The sequence below is a fragment of the Mirounga angustirostris genome, unplaced genomic scaffold (genome assembly GCF_029215605.1).
Source record: "Mirounga angustirostris isolate CCGP_5_RB_7025 unplaced genomic scaffold, mMirAng1.0.hap1 SCAF_6, whole genome shotgun sequence".
Classification (NCBI taxonomy): Eukaryota; Metazoa; Chordata; class Mammalia; order Carnivora; family Phocidae; genus Mirounga; species Mirounga angustirostris.
Window position 1 is genome coordinate 32,319,252 of NW_026991714.1, and position 19,452 is coordinate 32,338,703.

Consider the following 19,452-nt stretch of genomic DNA (forward strand, 5'->3'; position numbering starts at 1 on the left):
GTATGTGTGTTGTGTGTGTGTGTGTGTGTGTGTATGTAGTTTCTAACTCCCATAAACCTCATAGCAAATGTGTTAATTTTTTGTTGTGGGAAATTAAAATCAAGTTGTAGTTATTGACCTTGTGATTATCTTCTCAAAATTTAGGTAGTAAGAGAAATAAGGGTAAAAGAAAAATTATTCATGGCACGTGAGTTGGAGAAATGAAAGGTGGCAGGAGTCAGCCTTGTTCTGCTTGCATTTCCATAGGAAGAAAAAGCTTTGTGTATTTTCTGTCTGATGCTTTCTGCAAACAGCAAAGCCTGGATGGGAGGACCTCCTGCTCTTCCTCTGGAGTGCATGTATGGAAACTTGCATTCTGGTGTGTCTGCATGTCGGTCAGTAACTGCCTTCAGGAATGTAGATTCTTGCCCCTGGAGAATGATTGGGTAAAACTGAAAGTCAGAGGCAAGATGTGGAATGTGATTAGAAGTTCGGGTTTATAGTTTACAAAAGAAATACATGACTACATTGTTCTATTTATTTATTTGAGAGAAGGGGAGGGGCAGAAGGTGAGAGAAAATCTTAAGCAGACCCCACACTTAGTGCAGAGCCCAACTTGGGGCTCAATCCCATGACCCTGAGATCATGACCTGAGCCAAAACCAAGAGTTGGTCACTTAACTAACCACGCCACCCAGGCACCCCACATTGTTCTATTTAAAATTATATCATTTTGCTGATAGTTGTAGTACATGTGCCTTTTACTGTTCCCCTTTTGAGTCTGATTCTCTTTGAAACTCAGATTTGGGATAAATTCTATCTTACTTACTAAATAAAGGAGAATTGGATTCTCGTCCTTCCTTTGCCAAGAATTAACTGTGTGAACTTGTGGGATCACCTAACTTCCCTGAACTTTAGACACCTTAATGTAATGGGAGAATATTAATGCTCACCTTGCCTTCCACTGAGCTGTTGAAGGACCCAATAAGACATTAAGTAGTAATGCTGTTCAAATCGTTATGCATTTGATAACTCAATATTTGTGGTTAAAATAGGTATCAGGGGCATCTGGGTGGCTCAGTTGGTTAAGCCTCTGACTCTTGATCTCAGCTCAGGTCATGATCTCAGGGTCATGAGTTCAAGCACCATGTTGGGCTCCATGCTGGATGTGGAGCCTATTTAAAAAAAATAGGTATCAGAAAGGTCTATAAAATATTTTATATGAATTCAGCTACCATAACCTAAATTTATTATATATATCATATTAAGGTGTTATTTATTTATTTGTCTGTTTATTGTTTTACTGAAAAGCCAATGGTAGAATCTACTTTGGAGCAGAACCACATGGCTACTTCTTGTCATTCTACTCTTTCAAAAGTATTCACCCAGTTCCCTGAAAACCTGAAAATTCAAGATATAATGAATTTAATATCACTGCCTTTCCAACACTGTTTATATAAAATTCCTAAAGGATGTATTTTTCACCACTTGATTCATATGCTTGTTATTATGTAAATACAACCTAATATTTACGTATAGAATTATCTCTAGCTTTGTTTTTGCACTGTCCCTATCTGCAACAGGTTTATTTCATGGAATTGAAAAGCTGGTACTTTTCTGTAACATAAAGTTCTAAACGATTACAAGAGTGACTCAGAAAATCTTCACTCTTGGGACAAGTGACCTCCGAAGGATGCATTTCTAAGTAATATCTGAATGTTACTACTTGTTGTCACTTAAAGTGTAAGGCAACATGAACATTTTAAGCTAAGGACATGAGCTCTCCAAATTCCCCAGAGTGGTACAATAGCTGTTGGTCTGTAAGTTCTCTCCAAGCCAACCACCCAAACATAGAAAACATACCTGCTGTGCTCATCTACACACAGCCCTCCATGGAGGCACGGCTGGCTGGCGCATTCATCACTATTGAGTTCACAGTGATCACCTATGAATCCAGGGGGACAGTCACAGAAATAAGCCCCCAGAGCATCCCGACAAGTTGCACCATTTCGGCAGGGCTGGGACCCACATTCATCAACTTCCATTTCACAGTTCACACCTTTTAAGAGAGTCAGCACAGAAAAAAGGAAAAGTTTTAGCACAGCATTCGTATTTTAGGTCTTTGCCAGTGCTTTATTTACCAAAGCTCTTGTCAAATGTTATGTTACCCGAAATAATTTTCCTCCTTAACTGTAATTGATACCAACTTTCTGGCATGCTTGTGGGAAGCTGCACAATGCAGAGCAGCTGTTCCTTACAAAGAGATGTTGCGTACAACAGCTTGTGGCTTTTTCGTCTGTTGAAACAAGTCATTTTTAGAACAAAGTTATTGTTAACTGCACTTTTGTTGGAAGCTTAAAAGGGACTGGTCAATGTTTTTAAATTATTTTTAAACGGTTAGTTCGGCATCGTATAGAGAAGTGGGTAACAGCTCAAACTCCAAAACCAAATGAGCTGGGTTGGGATCTTGGCACAGCCACTTAGCCGTGTGGCCTCGGGCAATTCCTTAACCTTTCCATATCTCAGTTTCTGCACCTGAAAAATGGGACCAATACTTGTAATTACCTCACAGGATTATTATTAAAATTACAATGTGCTGGGCGCCTGGGTGGCTGAGTTGGTTAAGCGACTGCCTTCGGCTCAGGTCATGATCCTGGGGTCCCGGGATCGAGTCCCGCATCGGGCTCCCTGCTCGGCAGGGGGTCTGCTTCTCCCTCTGATCTCTTCCCACTTATGCTCTCTGTCTCTCTCTCTCTCTCAAATAAATAAATAAAATCTTAAAAAAAAACAAAAAAAAATAAAATAAAATAAAATTACAATGTGCTTATGATAGTAGGTGGAACATATTAAATGTTGCTAGAGGAGAAAAAAAAACCATACTTGTTCCTTTTACATTTATTGTTCAAATACAATGCGCAATTATTTCCTTAAGTGCTCTTTCTGCATAGACTTTTTTTTTAATTTAAATTTTCTTTAGTGCTGTAAAGTACTACTTTTAATTAGGAAATCAGTTTGTGATTTAAACTCAATATAATTTGTGGCATTATTAGGAGCTACTTCATTTTAAGGTAATGTTACATAAAAAAAATCTGTATTTATTCCCCTCAAAATAGTAAGTGAAGATTATTGAGTAAGCAAAAGAAGTTTAAGGTTAACAAAAGTAGTCACATGGAGACAAATTACCCTACTGAATCTATCAAAATAATATCTGATATACAATAATCAAATTTGCATACATTTTAAAAGACACAAAAGGGGGAATATCTATATTTACATATCTTTATTTCTATGCCTATAAGCCAGGATAATAAATTATGTATTAAAATGATATTGAAGGATTTTCAAAGGACTCAGAAGTTGTTAGTAGTTTATGTGCCGCCTTTCCTGACAGAAAAAGCGGTAGAATATTCTAACACTGCTGACCATTTACAACTGTGACTAGATTCCATAAATATCTAAGTTGAAAAGGGAGGCCAGCATATTAAATTTGATTGTTTTTGATAAGAAAAAAACTTAAAAATTAAGTTTTACGTCAATAAAAACAGAAAGCTGTGGAACAGTATTTGTTGCATGGTAAATGGCTTGCAGTATTTGAGGCCTGGCTATTTCTTACCCAGTCTGGGAATGAGATCAATCATATCCGTTTTAGTTGGCATTAGTAAGGTGAAGGGAAAAAACGCTGAACTGGCTAGCAGAAGACCTATGGTTCTCATTCTCCCTCTGAAATGGCTTTTCAGTAATATTTTAGTATCTCTATTTCTGCCATGCAAAATAATATGATAATAGAGATCTCTATTTTCCAAGATTGTGTGTAAGGCAAAAACCGTAAGTTCTTTAAAATATTTTTTTCTTATAATTATTTTGTAACATATATAGCAATTCAAATGGTAATGGGTCAGTCTTCGGTAATTACAAGGTACAAAATTACCTCCCCTGAAATGACAATGATCAATCACAACTTTAAGCAGAATGAACTGTGTCCACCTAGGAATGTTTGGTCATTATAGGTTCCCATAGTGCTCTCTGAGCAGAGGGCAACTGGCACTTACTCAACACCTGCCATATGCAGAGTCAAGGCATGGTGATTTCACATGCATTCTTGCCTGTGTCCCATGCTCGTCAATGACTGCCTTTGTGCAATTCCTATCACTACATATTCCCGTTCTTGTCAATCCAGTTGTCCATAGTGCCTTTGCCCATGGGATATTAGACTATGTCCTTTGGTATTTTAGTCATCTATATTTGCTGGAAAATATTAACATATCAAGCCAAATCAGTGGTTTAGAACTTGTTAAAGCTTTTCTAAATTTTATTTTTTAACTCAAAATTCAAAAATTCATCGGATATACACCCAGATTACTTCCTAGTGCTTAAGAAATACATTATAAACCATTATTTTAAATTCTGAAGCTCCACTTATATGTTGTAGCTCAACTACTTTAGCTTTAAAGTGATCCTGATGTGTTTCATAGTTTAGATACAATTTCAATTCAGCTAGTTACTTTGGGGTAATTTATTTGTACTACCTTGATATTACTTAACTATATGATTTTTATTGCAGCTTATCACTGCTGCTGATACAGACAAAAATGACTGGGTCAATGTCTGCTTGATGCCAAAATAGCCAGATGAAATGTGGTAAGTATAGTCAGTCATCCAGATGTCTTTGTATTTCCAGATGCTGGCTTCATAGATAAAACATCTGGATAACTAACTATGATTTGCATTTTTCATTTGGATACTTACTGTCAGTCACATGCTTACATCCATTAAATATACAAGTAATCAACCTTCAAAAATATACCTGAACTGTGTGGTCCATTCTATCTGGAAACACTCATTTTATGCCTAGTGTTAGTAAGTACAGCACCATGTTATTATAACTATATGTGGTAATAGAAATTGAATAGAGTCACAGTGAGTAGTATTTCTGTGGTTGATTGTCTAAGAAATAGAAAATTCATAATTGTAGAGTTCTTTCACAAAAATCCACCCAGGAACCAAACCAATCTGTTGGAATTCATTAATAGTTAATAGTATGAAACAAGAAAATAGAAAGGGTATATTAAAAAAAAAAATACAGGACAAGGACAACTCTGCACCAAAAGAAGAAAGTATAGGACAGGGAAAAAAAAATCCACTGACATCATTAGCTTTGGTAACTCACTATAACGAACACTGCGTCAATATCCACAAAGGCATCCCTACATAAATATAGATGACCTAAGGTGTCAGATCATTAATTCCTGACAGTAAGGGGTAGTTTCACTCTAACTACTCAATTTGCATTAACTGTCAAAAGAAGTTCAGAAAGTTTCTCACAGCCAAATATTTAACTAGTATCTGCAACAACCCTGTTTTCAAATAAGGTCACAGTCTGAGGTACTTCGACATAGGGTCTAGAACTTCAACAGAGGAATTTGTGTGTTGGGAGAGGTCAAAATTAAATCCTAACAGACTCCTGCTTGGTTTGTTTTTCTGTCACCATCTTGAAATTCTTAATAATTTTTGAACAAGGGGCCCCACATTTTTTATTTTGCAGCAGAACCCACAAATTATGGAGCCTTTCCGTGTATAAGCCCTTAATTCCCATTTAAGCTTTTTATAACTGATATACATAGAATGAGTTCTTTTTTTTCCTGATCAAAACCTGATTGATACACAGACCCGAGATAGGAAAGATTTGAGTAGAATATTCAAATAAGCAGAACTGCTCAGTTTTTGGTCTACCTCAGGTGAGAGACAAGCAGAAAGTGAAAGATGTACCAAAAATGAAGGAGAAGCAGAAGTCCCAGACTCTTCAGCCTCACCCTCGGTGAGTTGGGAATTTGATACCACCCCAGATAAGTGTTGGGATCCCAGGAGAGAAGTTGTTTCCACTTCCTTTAAAGAACTCTGGAAAGACATCAGGACACACATAATTTCCAAGCCACCATAGTACATAATGATAGAGCAGAGAAAACTGTGTAGGACCTGGGTGGATGGAAATTAGATGGTTTTATAGAGAATGCTTATTGAAGCATGCAAGGCAAACAAATGCTTTCTCAAATGAGTCCAACAAGTATTTTTGTATCATGCTGAGTTAGGAAATTATAAAAACTGTACCTGCTATTATTATTTTCCTTCTTCCCCTTTTCCTTTACCATTCATCATGGAAGAGTAGAGAGAACATGAATTTTGTAGACAGATGACTCAGGATTAGCTCTGCTCTGCCATTGCTAACACCAAGGTTGGATTATAGTAAATGCTCAGTGAACGGTAGGTATTACCTACAATCTATTTGTTCTTTCCTATTTCTTCTTCAATTCCTCAGGGTAGATAGGATAAAAAAATTTTTTTTTGAAAAGTCTTTGGAAGCAAACATATTCCTGGAAGGGAATTTGGAATAGCTTCCAATTCCACTAAAACAAATATAGATGGCATACTATGAGTATAAGAGCTAGAGATTAAACTATACTAAATATGATTTTTTAAAAAGGGCTACAATGGACATATAAGTAGCTAGTGAGCAATAGTAAATATATAGCCCAAATTAGGTAGCAAATATCTGAGGTAGATTAATTGACTTTAAATTACGAGAAAAGAGTAGACAATGAGGGGCTCTCCAGAACTGGAAATCTGCAAGGAAATAATTGCAAGTCAAGAACAAGAAGGTTCAGAGAACAATTCAGGCACATCAGTAGAATAGCTCTACTCTCTACAAAGTCCAGGCTCGTAAGGAGATATCAAGATAGAGAAGAAGCTTCGGACAGGATGAGTATAGAGAAGCCAGGTGGTTGATACTCTGCTAAAGATGAGGTAAGAATTCAACAGAAGCAAGGACACCGGAAGCTCTGGTTGTGGTGACTTTGGCGGGAAAGCAGTTTGGGACGATGAGAGAGTCCAACTTGAAACTGCATCAGTGTATGGCTGTAGTAGAATAGAGATGCAGGTCACTGAAAATAGGAAGCTCAAGAAATGCGAAAAGTATGGTCCATAAAATTCTGCAATAGCTCCTATGTGGATTTGGATAAAGTGAAAACTTCTCATTTTGACATCTAAACACCTTGGTAATACCTCTGGTTTCATATCACAATGCTATCATCATTCTATATGCCAGTCGTATCAGATCATTTTCTTTTTCTCAAACCCACCATATACCCCTACCTCCAAGAGTTAGGACACACTGATTCTCTCTCTCGAAGGTTTTTTTCTTACTTGTCCATCTGATGAAGTCATCCTTTAAGACTTATGTTAAATGCCGCATCCTCAATGAGGTATATTCCCTGGTTTCCTTACTGGTTCCACCCTCTTGTGTTTTCATAGCATTTACAGCATTATATTTTATTATTTGTTACTTCCTTATCTCCAATAACTGCTTTAAGGACAAGGATCCTTCCTTATTATCAGTAGTAATAGCTGAGACTCATCAAGAGCTTATTTCACATCAGGTATTGTGCTAAGCATTTTATGTACATTATTTGATTTTGTTTGATCTTCAAAAAATTATCCATGAGGTGTTATGAAACTGAAGCACAGAGAAGTTAAGAAACCTGATGCAGACCAAAAGGCTAGAAAGTGCTAGAGCCGGGATTAGATTACAGGCAGTCTGAATATTAGCCATGAGGCTACATCACAGCCCAGTGCTTTATGTTCTTCAAGGATCTATATCCTCAGTGTCTAGCAAACACCTGCCCCGTGACAGGTGTTTAGCACATTTTGCTGAATTGAACCAAATGTGAAGAAGTTGACTGGGAAAGAGCAGAAGTTATTGAGAATACTGGGAGTATCCTGGAGGTTAGGAAATAATGGCTTGTGAAGAAAAGAAAAGAGTAGTGTAAGCGATAAGTGAATGATGAACCAGTGGTCTTTCAGGAGTAGGGGGGTTAGTTAGAGAAAGCTAACCTTCTCTCCTGGCCTTGAGAATCGAGAAAAAAAAAAATCTTTAAGGAGGGTTGCATAGAAAGTGGTTTCATCAGATAAATGCCAAATTCCAGCAAAGGCGAAGGAATTAAAGGCACTTTGGAAAAGATTAAAGTGTTGTGTTTACTTAACTTGTGTTTAAGAAAAGACTATGGATCTAGAAGCAGGTGACCATTCTAATGAGTATCAGGAAGTTTTTCCTGTGATATCTTCACATAAGCTATACATTAGCAGTCTGTAACTCTAGGCCACATTACTCTTCTGATTCCAGCTATCATAGGATGTCTTCTCCAACTATTCCAACAGACATCATTCTACAATTCCAAATATAAACTCTCCTCAATCCACCCTCACTGATCCCCTACACCCCTACCCCTTCCAAACGTCTCAGTGAATGGGATTATCTCTAAATCACCCAAGCCAGATTTCTAGGAGTTATCATCATCTTGTTTTTATTTCTCACATTCCAATTAGACACCAAATCCTGCCATTTCCCCCACAGAAATGGATCTAAAGGGCCATCCCCATTGCTCCAACCTTATTCAGAGGCTCACCATCTCTCTTCTTGTCTTACTGCTACTGACGTCTCTCTTTCAAGTTATTCTCTACATTTCTGAGAGTGATCATTATAAAATACAAATCTGATTGTATCATTGTCTGTGCAAAATTTATAAATAGCTCCTCTTGTCTCTAGGATAAAGCCTTCGAATGTGGTAGAAGATTCAAAAAGCTGTGGACTCGATTGGTACCGCCTCATGTCTTTGGGCTGCACATAGGGCTTCCCCTTGCTTGCCATATCCCACTCCTCATTCCCACTTCCCCCCAGTTAATTCTAATTCGTTCTGAAAAACTGAGTTTGAGTATCACATGATGCGGGACACTATACTTAACTACTTATATCTGCCTTAGGTTCCACTCCACAGTTCTCTTACAATCCCCTGTAATATAAAAGTATGTATTACATTTTACCACAAATATTTATTTGTTCATTTTATCTACAAAACAATCAATGTGATTTTTTGTCTTTTAACACTGAGATCTACAGCATTTAGCACATATTCTTGAATATAAAAAATGCTCAAAAAAAAAAAAAAAAGGAAAATGCTCAGTGAATTTTGAATGAATGATCCAGTCATAGCTATGGATTAATCCATCATCTGTCTCAGAAGGCAATCTGGTCTGCCAGGACGGAGGTCCTCATGCTTCTGCGAGCCTGGGCCCACTCTAAAACAAAAGCCATAAAGGTAAATTTATGGCTTTGGCAAGTGTTTAAAACGAAACATTGTTTCTGAATGATTGTGCCTTAAACTTCTGACCAGAATTTAGAGATTTTGCACCTCAATATGCATCTTTCAGCAATTACAGATCAATGTTAACATTCTGTGCCATAAGATAGTGCACATCGTATGTTATCAGCTTGGAGCAGGTCTTGTCACTGATGTTGTGCTCATCACTCATTACAGTGGGGAGAGAATGCACAATGTCATTGACAGACCACTCTAAACACCTTTCTCATTATCTGCAGAGCCCATGCTTTGGAAATAATTATACTCTAGCTTTTAGTTATCATCCTAAGTTTCGGAGTCCACTCAATATATTTAATATCTAACAGGCCTCTATGCATAATATTTCCTTTCAAATAAGAATTATATACACTATTCCTGGGTTCTTTAAAGAATGATGCATGGTGTATCTATTACAACACTTATCAGTGCAAGTCTGAACCAAGTATCACTGCAAAGAGGTACTCTAGCACCACTTACCATTACAGCTCTAGATTTATACTACCTTTTCCTCCCCTATATCATAGCTATATTTTTAACATCCTAGAGTAAAGAGGCTGATGACTTCATGCTCTGATTAATAGTGTAAAACAGGCATAATATTGATTAGCAAGATACTATGAAAGATTAAAGGCAGATTTTTTATTTTCAGTGGGACCATCTGAGTTTTTACCCAGTAAGATTTCTAGCTTGTGCATTTAGATATACCTTTTCTAAGGACACCAAAAAGTAACAAATATCTTTTACAAAATAGTCACTTAAAGTAGACTTTATAAGCCTAGGATTCATCTCTGAAAGATGACTGAATTTTATCAATTTAAAGACTGCTCTTTTCTCTGTCATAGGTTTAAATCTAAGAATTATGATGCACTTCATAATCAATAGTGTCTTGGTGTTGTGTTATATATTAGTTGTAGATTTTTCCTCTCTTGATGTAGATGAAATCAAGGTAACTATCAGTGATTAATTCTGATGAAATATGAAAATTGGTTTATATTTTATATTATTTTATAGCATTTGCTTACTGTATTTTATTATTATTTTTATTAGTATTATTAATATTTTATTATTATCACAAGAGTCCACTCCAGTGACCTGGCCTCTCTCTACCCATGGGCCAGGGCTCCCTGGCCTCTCATTGGATGATCCCCATGTCAGCCTACCCACCTAGCCAAGGAAGGCAGTCATATTCCCATTAGATTGCCTTCAGGGGAACAGGTGCCTATAGCTAGGTTAGGGATGGAATTCCATGTTTGTTCCCTAAACTCCCACTCCAGGGAACTGGCATCTCTCGACTGGGGTCCTACTGCAATCTCTGGCTACCCGGAACTGCACTGCACAGCATGTGCAGTATGGTCTTCTCTCCAGGCCTTGGGCATCTGGAGCCCTTCAGGCCTGAGGTCCACGGCCCAGCCTCACACTCTGGATAGCCTCGTGGGTGGAGGGGGCCCCTCCCCCACAATACAATTTGATACTATGGCTACAAAGATGGCAACAGTCACTGCCCATTTGGACGTGCTGCCTGATGGGGACCCAGGCCTCTCCAGGAACCAGGGATCCCAGATGTCTCTCATTCCATGGCGCCCTGGTCCCTCCCATCAAGGCTTCAGAATTCCCAAGATATCTGGTTCGGGGTGATAGGGTCCCTTTGTGAAGATGCGCCTTAGACGTGCGCAGACGCCTGGTTTCCCACATAGAACACCATAGGGACCCAGCCTCTCCTGAACCGGTCCTTGCCTGGTTTAGGGACTGGAGCTGGACCAGATTCCTGCTTACTCCTGAGAACTGTGCCAGACCAGTATGTCCAGTGAGCTCTCCGGCACCAAGATCCCAGCAGCCAGTCCTCTCCAGGTACTAGGACTCCCTGGTGTCTCCAGCTGGAAGATCCCCAGGCAAGCCTGCCCCACCTGGCCCTGGCAAGACGGTCAAATTTCCCCAGATCCGCCTTCAAGGGGAATAGTCAACATTAGGTTGTTTGTGACTTGGAATTAGGCAGATGCTTATTTCCTGTAAGAGCCCCCTCCAGTGACCTGGCCTCTGCAGACCCAGGGCGGCTTCCAGATCCCGGACTTCCCTGAACCGCACCCTGGGCAAGCCCAGTACATACCCCTTCAGCAAGTCTTGAGCAGCTAGTACTCCTCCAGGACTGTGGAGCTAGGGTCTGGCGCCAACCACCTGCATATCCTCTTGGGTGCAGGGGTGCCCCAACCCTGTGACTCACTCTGAGGCGGTGGCCGCAAATTGGCGACAGTCCCCATCTGAACGTGCTGCCTGATACGGACCCAGGCCTCTCCAAGAACAACGGATCCCAGATGTCTTTTATTCCAGGGCATCCAGGTGCCACGAAGCAAGGCTTCAGAGTTCCTCACATAACTGGCTCCTGGATGTCAGGGTCCTTTCTGTAGGCGCAGGCCTGAACGTGGCCAGATGCCTGCCCTTGCCCCAAAGCCCAGAATAGGGACTGGCCTCCCCGGAACCGGTCCTGGCCCAGAACAGGAACTGGGATGGGCTGGATTCCCGCTTGCTCCGGAGCGCGGAGCGGGTCCCGCATGCGCAGTTAGCTCTCGGGGCCCGGGGACCGCAGCCGCCACGCCCGCCTCCAGGGCTCCCCAGGCCCGCGCGCCCCGCCCGGCCGGGCAGTCAGGTCCCCGCACGCCCGCCTTTGGGGAAATAGGCGCCCTTGGGTATGGGGGGGCCTGCAGTGGGCGGGTTGCCTTGTGTCTCCACGACCCTCGAACGCTCCCCAGTCTCTGGGTACTGTTAATGGCAAGACACGCTCGTGCGCAGTACGTACTGTTTTATGAACTGATTTTATTATTTTGCCATTATAGATATGGAAATCTTTTCGTTTCTGCAGGATTTGCTTTCACAGAGAGACATGACTGGAATAACCTCAGCTTTCGATCTTAAAAAATTTGAGTTGTGCTGGTTTTCTTAATCCTCATTATTTGCCCTCCCGTCTTCTCCTCCTACCGTCGGTGCGGGTTGAAGAATGTTCTTGACAGTATTGCAGTATTCTCATCTTTCTAGAAAAATCATGGAGGCTAGAACTAGTTCTAGGGATAGGAAGACTGGCTCCTCCTGTTGGTCAGCCCTGAGAGCAGAGAAAAGGGAGGGGACTCTTGTGCTTTCTTGAGTCTAATGATACTTTCAGGGGTACGGTTGTCTGTGGAAATGTTAAATATTCTAGTTCCCTACGCCCTACTGCTTCTCCCAGCACTAACAAACTCACCCTTCCTTCCTTCTTCTCAAAGTCTGTATGCTCTTCCTCCCACTTTACTCCTATCATAAATATCGTTAACATTTATGAAGGCGTTATTTGATTTTAAAATATTATATTCCTAATTAACATGCATGACTTCCTCAATCTACTGCCTCTATTTAATATGTATGTGTATGTATATGTTTAATATATAAAATTGGTAAAATATATATGAAGTTTAATTCGGAGTAACCCATTTCCAAGTCTCCAAGATGCTGTTGTTTGTAAAACACTCTACTTTTATCAATGGTTTCTATCTTGCTTAATTTTGTGAGTTTCTTGGGAAGATGATGGGAAAATTGTAGTATTTGCATTTTATGCTAAATATGCCAATGTTATACATTTCACACGTAATTATAATGTTTTAATCATAACAAATATCTTTCTTGTGTTTTTGTTCATTAGGAGAATTGTTATTCCTGAGTATTTGAAATGTTATAATACTAATACATTCCTAAATCCTTTGTTTTATGATATGGCAGCTTCAGACAATAAATTCTTGCCTTCACATATCATAATTTTCCAGTTTAAACTTATAAATAGAGCGCAGAGATTATGACCTCAGTTAATTTATCCCTGAGTATGCTTCTAATATATTCAAAAAAGAAAGCAATTCAGTATAAGAAAAGGATACCTGTAAAAAGTATGGGTAAATATTGTTAAATGCTAGCAGCAATATTTGAAGATATTAAATTAGTGACAACCAGCATTTTTGTGGCTTCTTATAGTTCAAAGAAAAACTTTCAGCAAGTCATTTCATTGTCGCCATGACCCTAAGAGTTACATATGTATGTTAGAATGAGGACACAGAAGCTTAGAACTATTTATCAATGTCAAACCACTAGAAACCACTAGAACACATCAAAGGTGGGACTGGAAGCCCTGTCTTCTGCTTTCAAATTCCGCAGTCTTCCCATTCCACCCATGCTTCATATTACTGCATATTTTTTAGCTCATCCCCTCCTCACTCAGACCTGCATACACACCCTGCTGATAGCTAGGAAGTCACTAGGAGAAGTACTCAGAGTTTAAAATGGAGCATGCCATTCACATCTGCTAGCTAAACCACAAACCAGGTGTCAAAGCAAAGATGACAGAAGAGATATCCACCCCCCCCTTTTTTTTTTAAGATTTTATTTGACAGAGAGCAAGCACAAGCAGGGGGAACAGCAGGCAGAGGGAGAGGGAGAAGCAGACTCCCTGCTGAACAGAGAGCCCAACTTGGGGCTTGATCCCAGGACCCTGAGATCATGACCTGAGCTGAAGGCAGATGCTTAGCTGACTGAGCCACCCAGGCACCCTGACATTCACCTCTTTCTAAAACCTCTACAGCCCTTCCCCCCCTTGCTATTCAGCTCATTATTACTCATACAATAATAATACTAACAAATGTCAGAGGACATAAGTTTCAGTTCAACATCCTGAAAGAAATGCGTTTTTGCTCTGCTCATAGGCCACTTGATCTATGAAGATCTTCCTGACCCTAGGCAGTGTCATCGGCTCCTTTCTTTGTGCTTCCTCAGCATTCTGTTCAGAGAGAGACTGTGAGTTTTGTTTGCACGCCTCCTCCCAGAATAAACTGTGAGTATTTGTCAGGCATAAATTTTGTCGTAGTCATCCTTATGTCTCCACGGTCTGGCACAATGTCCAGTGCCATGCAAGTATATCATAAATAATTGCTGAGTGAATAACATGTGTTATTTTGTTTACTCATTCAACAAACATTGGCCAAAGCCAGCAACTTCATTTCTTCATAAAAGTATTTCACAGGACTCCCGTTCTGAGCAAAAGCCTGAACAAGGTTTAGTTTTTTTATATGACACTACAAAAAAATGATCAATTTCATAGTTAAGAGCATACAGAAAAACAGTCGTTTTCCTTTGAACATGAAGATACAACCTGTGAAATTCATATATTCTTTTTTGGCTGGCATACATTACTTGCCTTTTGGGTGTGAAAGATATTTGCTATGGGCATATATATTAGATGGTGAGTGAAATGTGAGGTATTTTGGTTGATGCTCATAGAAACAATATTTAAATGTTCTTTAAACTCATGTTTTACATACTGCATATCTTTATATAAATATGGACTATTAATAATTATTCCCAATAAATTTATTTAAGTTTATTAAATGGTTTATATATTAACTTTGTATTAACTTATGTATTAAGTTTATGGAAAAACTTTAATCAATAAATCAGTAATCAGTAAATCAGTGGATCAGTAAAAAACTTTCATAATGATGGTAATCATAATGATAATAACAATTTTTCTCATGAAATAAGCTTAGATTTTATAATATATAATACTTTTATTTCCCCAAATTATGTTCATGACCATTAAATTATCTGGATGATCTGTCAGAGAAAAATGATATTAGAAAAGTGATGTAGTTGATCAAAAATATATTTAGAAAAGATGGAGCATTAAGCCTAGATTCAAATCTCCACATTGACTGAAATTCAAATTATGCTATTGACAAATGCCACTGTAATGGCAGCATCAGAGTTAGTGACATCATACCTGTTAGTCTTATTCATCAGAATGGATGAGGACTATTGGAGAAGGCACAGAAAGGAACATAAAAAAATTTTTTTTTTTTAAGATTTTTATTTATTTGATAGAGAGAGACACAGGGAGAGAGGGAACACAAGCAGGGGGAGTGGGAGAGGGAGAAGCAGGTCTCCCGTCGAGCAGGGAGCCCGATGCGGGGCTCGATCCCAGGACCCTGGGATCATGGCCTGAGCCGAAGGCAAATGCTTAACCGACTGAGCCACCCAGGCACCCCCTGAGTGAGGTTTAGAACTGATGATGAGAGATGAATTTTTAGCCTCCCATTTTGTTTTTTTTAAATATTTATTTATTTATTTGAGAGCAAGAGAGCACAAGCAGGGGGAGGGGCAGAGGGAGAGGGAGAAGCAGGCTCCCCGCTGAGCAGGGAGCCCGATGTTGGGCTCTATCCCAGGACCCTGGGATCATGACCTGAGCCGAAGGCAGACGCTTAACGACTGAGCCACCCAGGCGCCCCAACATAAAAAATTTTAAAGGAAGAAGGTCTGATAGGAAATTATAAATGAGTAACCATGTAATGCAGAGAGATAGAATAAATTTCAGGTGTGCATGTGAAAGACCATATGACAATGGGGTTGATATAAACTAGTAAGGAAAACCACACTTCCTGAACTAAGTTCTAAGGATAGACCTGTCCTGCATAATCTAGACCTCCCACCAGAGGGCAATAGACAGCAGGTCAGGAAAGGTATGCTCACATTTCGTTTGCATGATCCATGATCCTTCTGTGTTAATTCTTATCTTAAATTGTAAAGGAGGAAAAAAGGTGTTGTTGTTAAAACTTGGTACTTTTCTTTTGCTTTTTCCCATTTAATAATAGTACATTGACTTAGATTATTGTATTACTGGGCACCTCGTTCTACCTTAACCACCCACTTCAGTATATCGTCAACGTAACAAGGAGAGTGATTTTCTTAAAATGTAAGTCATATCATTTCAGTCCTCTGCTCAAAACTATCCAACAACTTCCCATCTTATTAAGAGCAAAAGGCAAAGTCCTTAATGGTGCACAAACCCCAATAGTCCTATTATGTCTCTTTCTCCTTGTTCACTCCACTCCAGTCACATCATCTTCATTGCTGCTTCTCAAACGTTCTAGTACCGTTGACCTCAGGGCCTTTGCATCTGCTGTTCCTCTGCCTGGAATGCTTTCCACAAGACATTTGCCTCATTCCCTTCCTTACCTCTGTAGAACTTTATTCATGTGTCACCTTCTAAGTAAGCCCTTCCCTGTTCATTCAACTTAAATTCCTAATTCCCCCTTTTTGTTTTACTTTTGCTTTTCTCCACTGTATTTATTACCACTTAAGCTACTATATATTTTATTTATTACTTATTTTATACATGTCTGTCTCTTCCCTCTAGATTGTAAGAGGACTTTTTCATCACTTTTCTTTATTCTTATAGTTACAAAACCTGTGATAATGCCTAGCTCAGTATATATACATACATGAGTGTGTTTGTGTTTTGACAAAAGTAACAACTGAATGAATTCAACAGATACTTATTTTTATTCATATCATTTATCCAGAACTGTTACTATCAATAAATACTACACACACACACACACACACTACTTTGTGTTGCCACATGAAAATCCACATAATTGTCTACAGCAGTGGTTTCTCGAAGTGTGGTCCCCACACTAGCAGCATCAGCATCAGTATCTTATGGGAACTTGTTATCAATTCACAGACCCCACCAGAAATCTACTAAATCAGAAATTGTATTTTAATAAGCTCTCTGGGTGAGTCCGATGCATGCTAAACTTTGAGAACCACTGACAGAGATAAGTTTATTAAGTTGGAAATGGAAATTGAACTTTTAATGCATTCTTATTTTGCATATTAGAGATTGCAAGTTTTTCTTGGGTACAGTTAAGTTTGGGAATATTCTGGCTTTAATAAATGACAAATGAGTCTTCTTCTTAGTGAGCCCTACACCTACCTTCCCCTTCATCCCTACAGTCAGTCTTCCAGGCCAGGTCCTAATGTCTTACCCCTGGTATTGTAGTGGCTTTCTAACTAACTAGTCACTAACTAGTCTAACTAGTATCCATATGCTAACACATTTTCTTGACTATAAAATGAATTTTTTTCATATGTTTTCATTTCTGAAATAAAGATGCATCTTACAGTCAATAAGTAAATTTGATGAAGTGGGTTTTTTTTTCTTATTTTCCACAAGATTGTTTTTATACCAAAGACCTATTTTATAATGGCGGAAATAAGATCTTTTCCTATAGTGTTTTGCTTCATCATGCATCTGATTGCCCTTTTCCTGCCCTCTTGTGGCCCCATTTTTCTCATACTTCAGGCATCTTAGTGTGAAAAACGTTCATTCGTCAATCTGCTAATTTTAAGAAAGACCTCAGTGAAAGAATGATGCATTGCATAAACTTGAACTCAAAGCAGTCACATGCTCAAGGCTAATATTCTTTTCATTAAAAAAGTTTGCAGCTGTTTATTTTCAGCTTAAAATGGAGTTTTTGCTTATGCCTGGCACATTCTCACCAGCATCTTCAGTGGCTCTCTCTGAGCCTATTTCTGTAGTTCATGAATCACCATTTAGGAAGCCCAGCGGAGTGCACAGAGCAGGATTCCCGCAGTGTGAACCCTCTCTCCATGTGCTACCGCTCTTTTTCCTCTCCTACCTCTCTGTCTTTTAAAATTTATTACATTTTCTTACTTTGCTGCTCTGAGGAGCACAGGCTTTTTCCTGTAAGCTAGGTTCTTTATGAGCCTCTAAATTTGGATGTAGCACACAGCAGCTAGGTTATTGTAATAGCTTCCAGGATTCATTGGGAGGTCTAGGTTGAGCCAGAGTATCTAAGCATCCATGCTGATTACTAATAGTCTTTTTCTTCCCTTCCCAGCTCCGGCTTTTCCCTTGGTCCTATAGACCTTCTTTGGATTTCTCATTAATTGGCCTTGGTCCTATAGACTTTCTTTGGGTTTCTCATTAATTGCCACAAATACGGTAGCCAGGGGATGGCACCGTGGTAAACAAGCCTCCTTGTGGGTCCGGATGATGGGATATTGCAAGAAAAGTTTCTAAATTAAGTTCACATAAACCCGATTTCTGCCTCCCAGCCCTAGCTACACATTAGAATCGTCAATTAAATTTGCCTCTCTGAAGGTGGAATTTGAGCATCTCTGTTTCACATCTCTCTGGGTAATGACTAATGTCTAGTCAGGGCTGGGAACCACTGATGAGCTCCCAGAATGTGGGCTATTTTACTTGTGGAGATTGGTGATCAAGCCTAAAATTGCACCTTTGTGTCCAAATAAGCCTAACTAGCTAATAACAGGACATGATTCTTACCGCCTGATGAGTGTCATTTAAACTCTGTCTGTAAGCAAGTTATATTTATGTCAGCAGAGCTAAAAAATAAAATTTAGCTGATTTCTTAGAAAACAAGAAAAGAACATAGTCAAATAGGGAACAACTCTATTATACCAGGGTTTGAGCAAGGGAAGTGTCCTCACTGTGGGCTTTGAGCTAACGTTATAGTGAGAAAAAGACATTGGTTTTCATTCGGCCCAGCAGGGATACGATATATCCACAGTATCAATTAATTCATTGTAGAGTAAAGTACCTTATTATGGAGGTACTTTACTACATTTGGGATATGCCCTTGACCTCTTTTTTGCCTAAATTTATACCACTGAAAGGATTCATTATAATCCAGTTCATTGAAATGTAAAAAAATAAAAACACATGCATTGTAAAACATCATTTTTCAAGCTGTGTTTTGCAATTAGAAGACTATTTCAGAACACTAGCAAAAATGGCTGAAACATTTCTCTGATGTCATGTCTGTTTCTTTTAGTCACCATTCACAATATTGTACTAGCAGCAGGAAATAGAAGATACTATCTTAATAAACCATAGTGGTTGTTAAATGTGTCCATTATGGTGGGGGGTGGGAGGGATGGGGTGGCTGGGTGATAGACATTGGGGAGGGTATGTGCTATGGTGAGTGCTGTGAATTGTGTAAGACTGTTGAATCACAGACCTGTACCTCTGAAACAAATAATGCAATATATGTTAAAAAAAAAAAGAAGATAGCAGGAGGGAAAGAATGAAGGGGGGGAAATCAGAGGGGGAGACAAACCATGAGAGATTATGGACTCTGAGAAACACACTGAGGGTTCTAGAGGGGAGGAGGGTAGGAGGATGGGTTAGCCTGGTGATGGGTATTAAAGAGGGCACGCATCGAATGGAACACCCGTTGTTACACGCAAACAATGAATCATGGAACACTACATCAAAAACTAATGATGTAATGTATGGTGATTAACATAATAAAAAAACAAAAAAGTAAAATATAAATAAATAAATAAAGTGTCCATTATAAACAAAAGCAATCCCACACCAGCCCCACAAAAATTTATTTCTTATTTTTACTCAAAAATTTTAAAAACTGAAATTGAATTGCTGTTGAGAGCAA

At 39.1% G+C, this 19,452-nt stretch overlaps 1 protein-coding gene across 3 annotated transcripts in view; it reads right to left on the reverse strand.

Annotated features, from left to right (window-relative positions):
- Positions 1-19,452, reverse strand: part of CRB1 (crumbs cell polarity complex component 1) — a 152,581-nt gene that overhangs the window by 130,241 nt on the left and 2,888 nt on the right. For 2 of the 3 annotated variants that reach the window (XM_045876130.3, XM_045876128.3), the window contains exon 2: positions 1,842-2,037. The exons of the other annotated variant lie outside the window; for it this stretch is intronic. In XM_045876130.3, the coding sequence (XP_045732086.1) occupies positions 1,842-2,037 (196 nt within the window). The remainder of the gene's footprint in view (positions 1-1,841; positions 2,038-19,452) is intronic. 3 annotated transcript variants of the gene reach the window in all.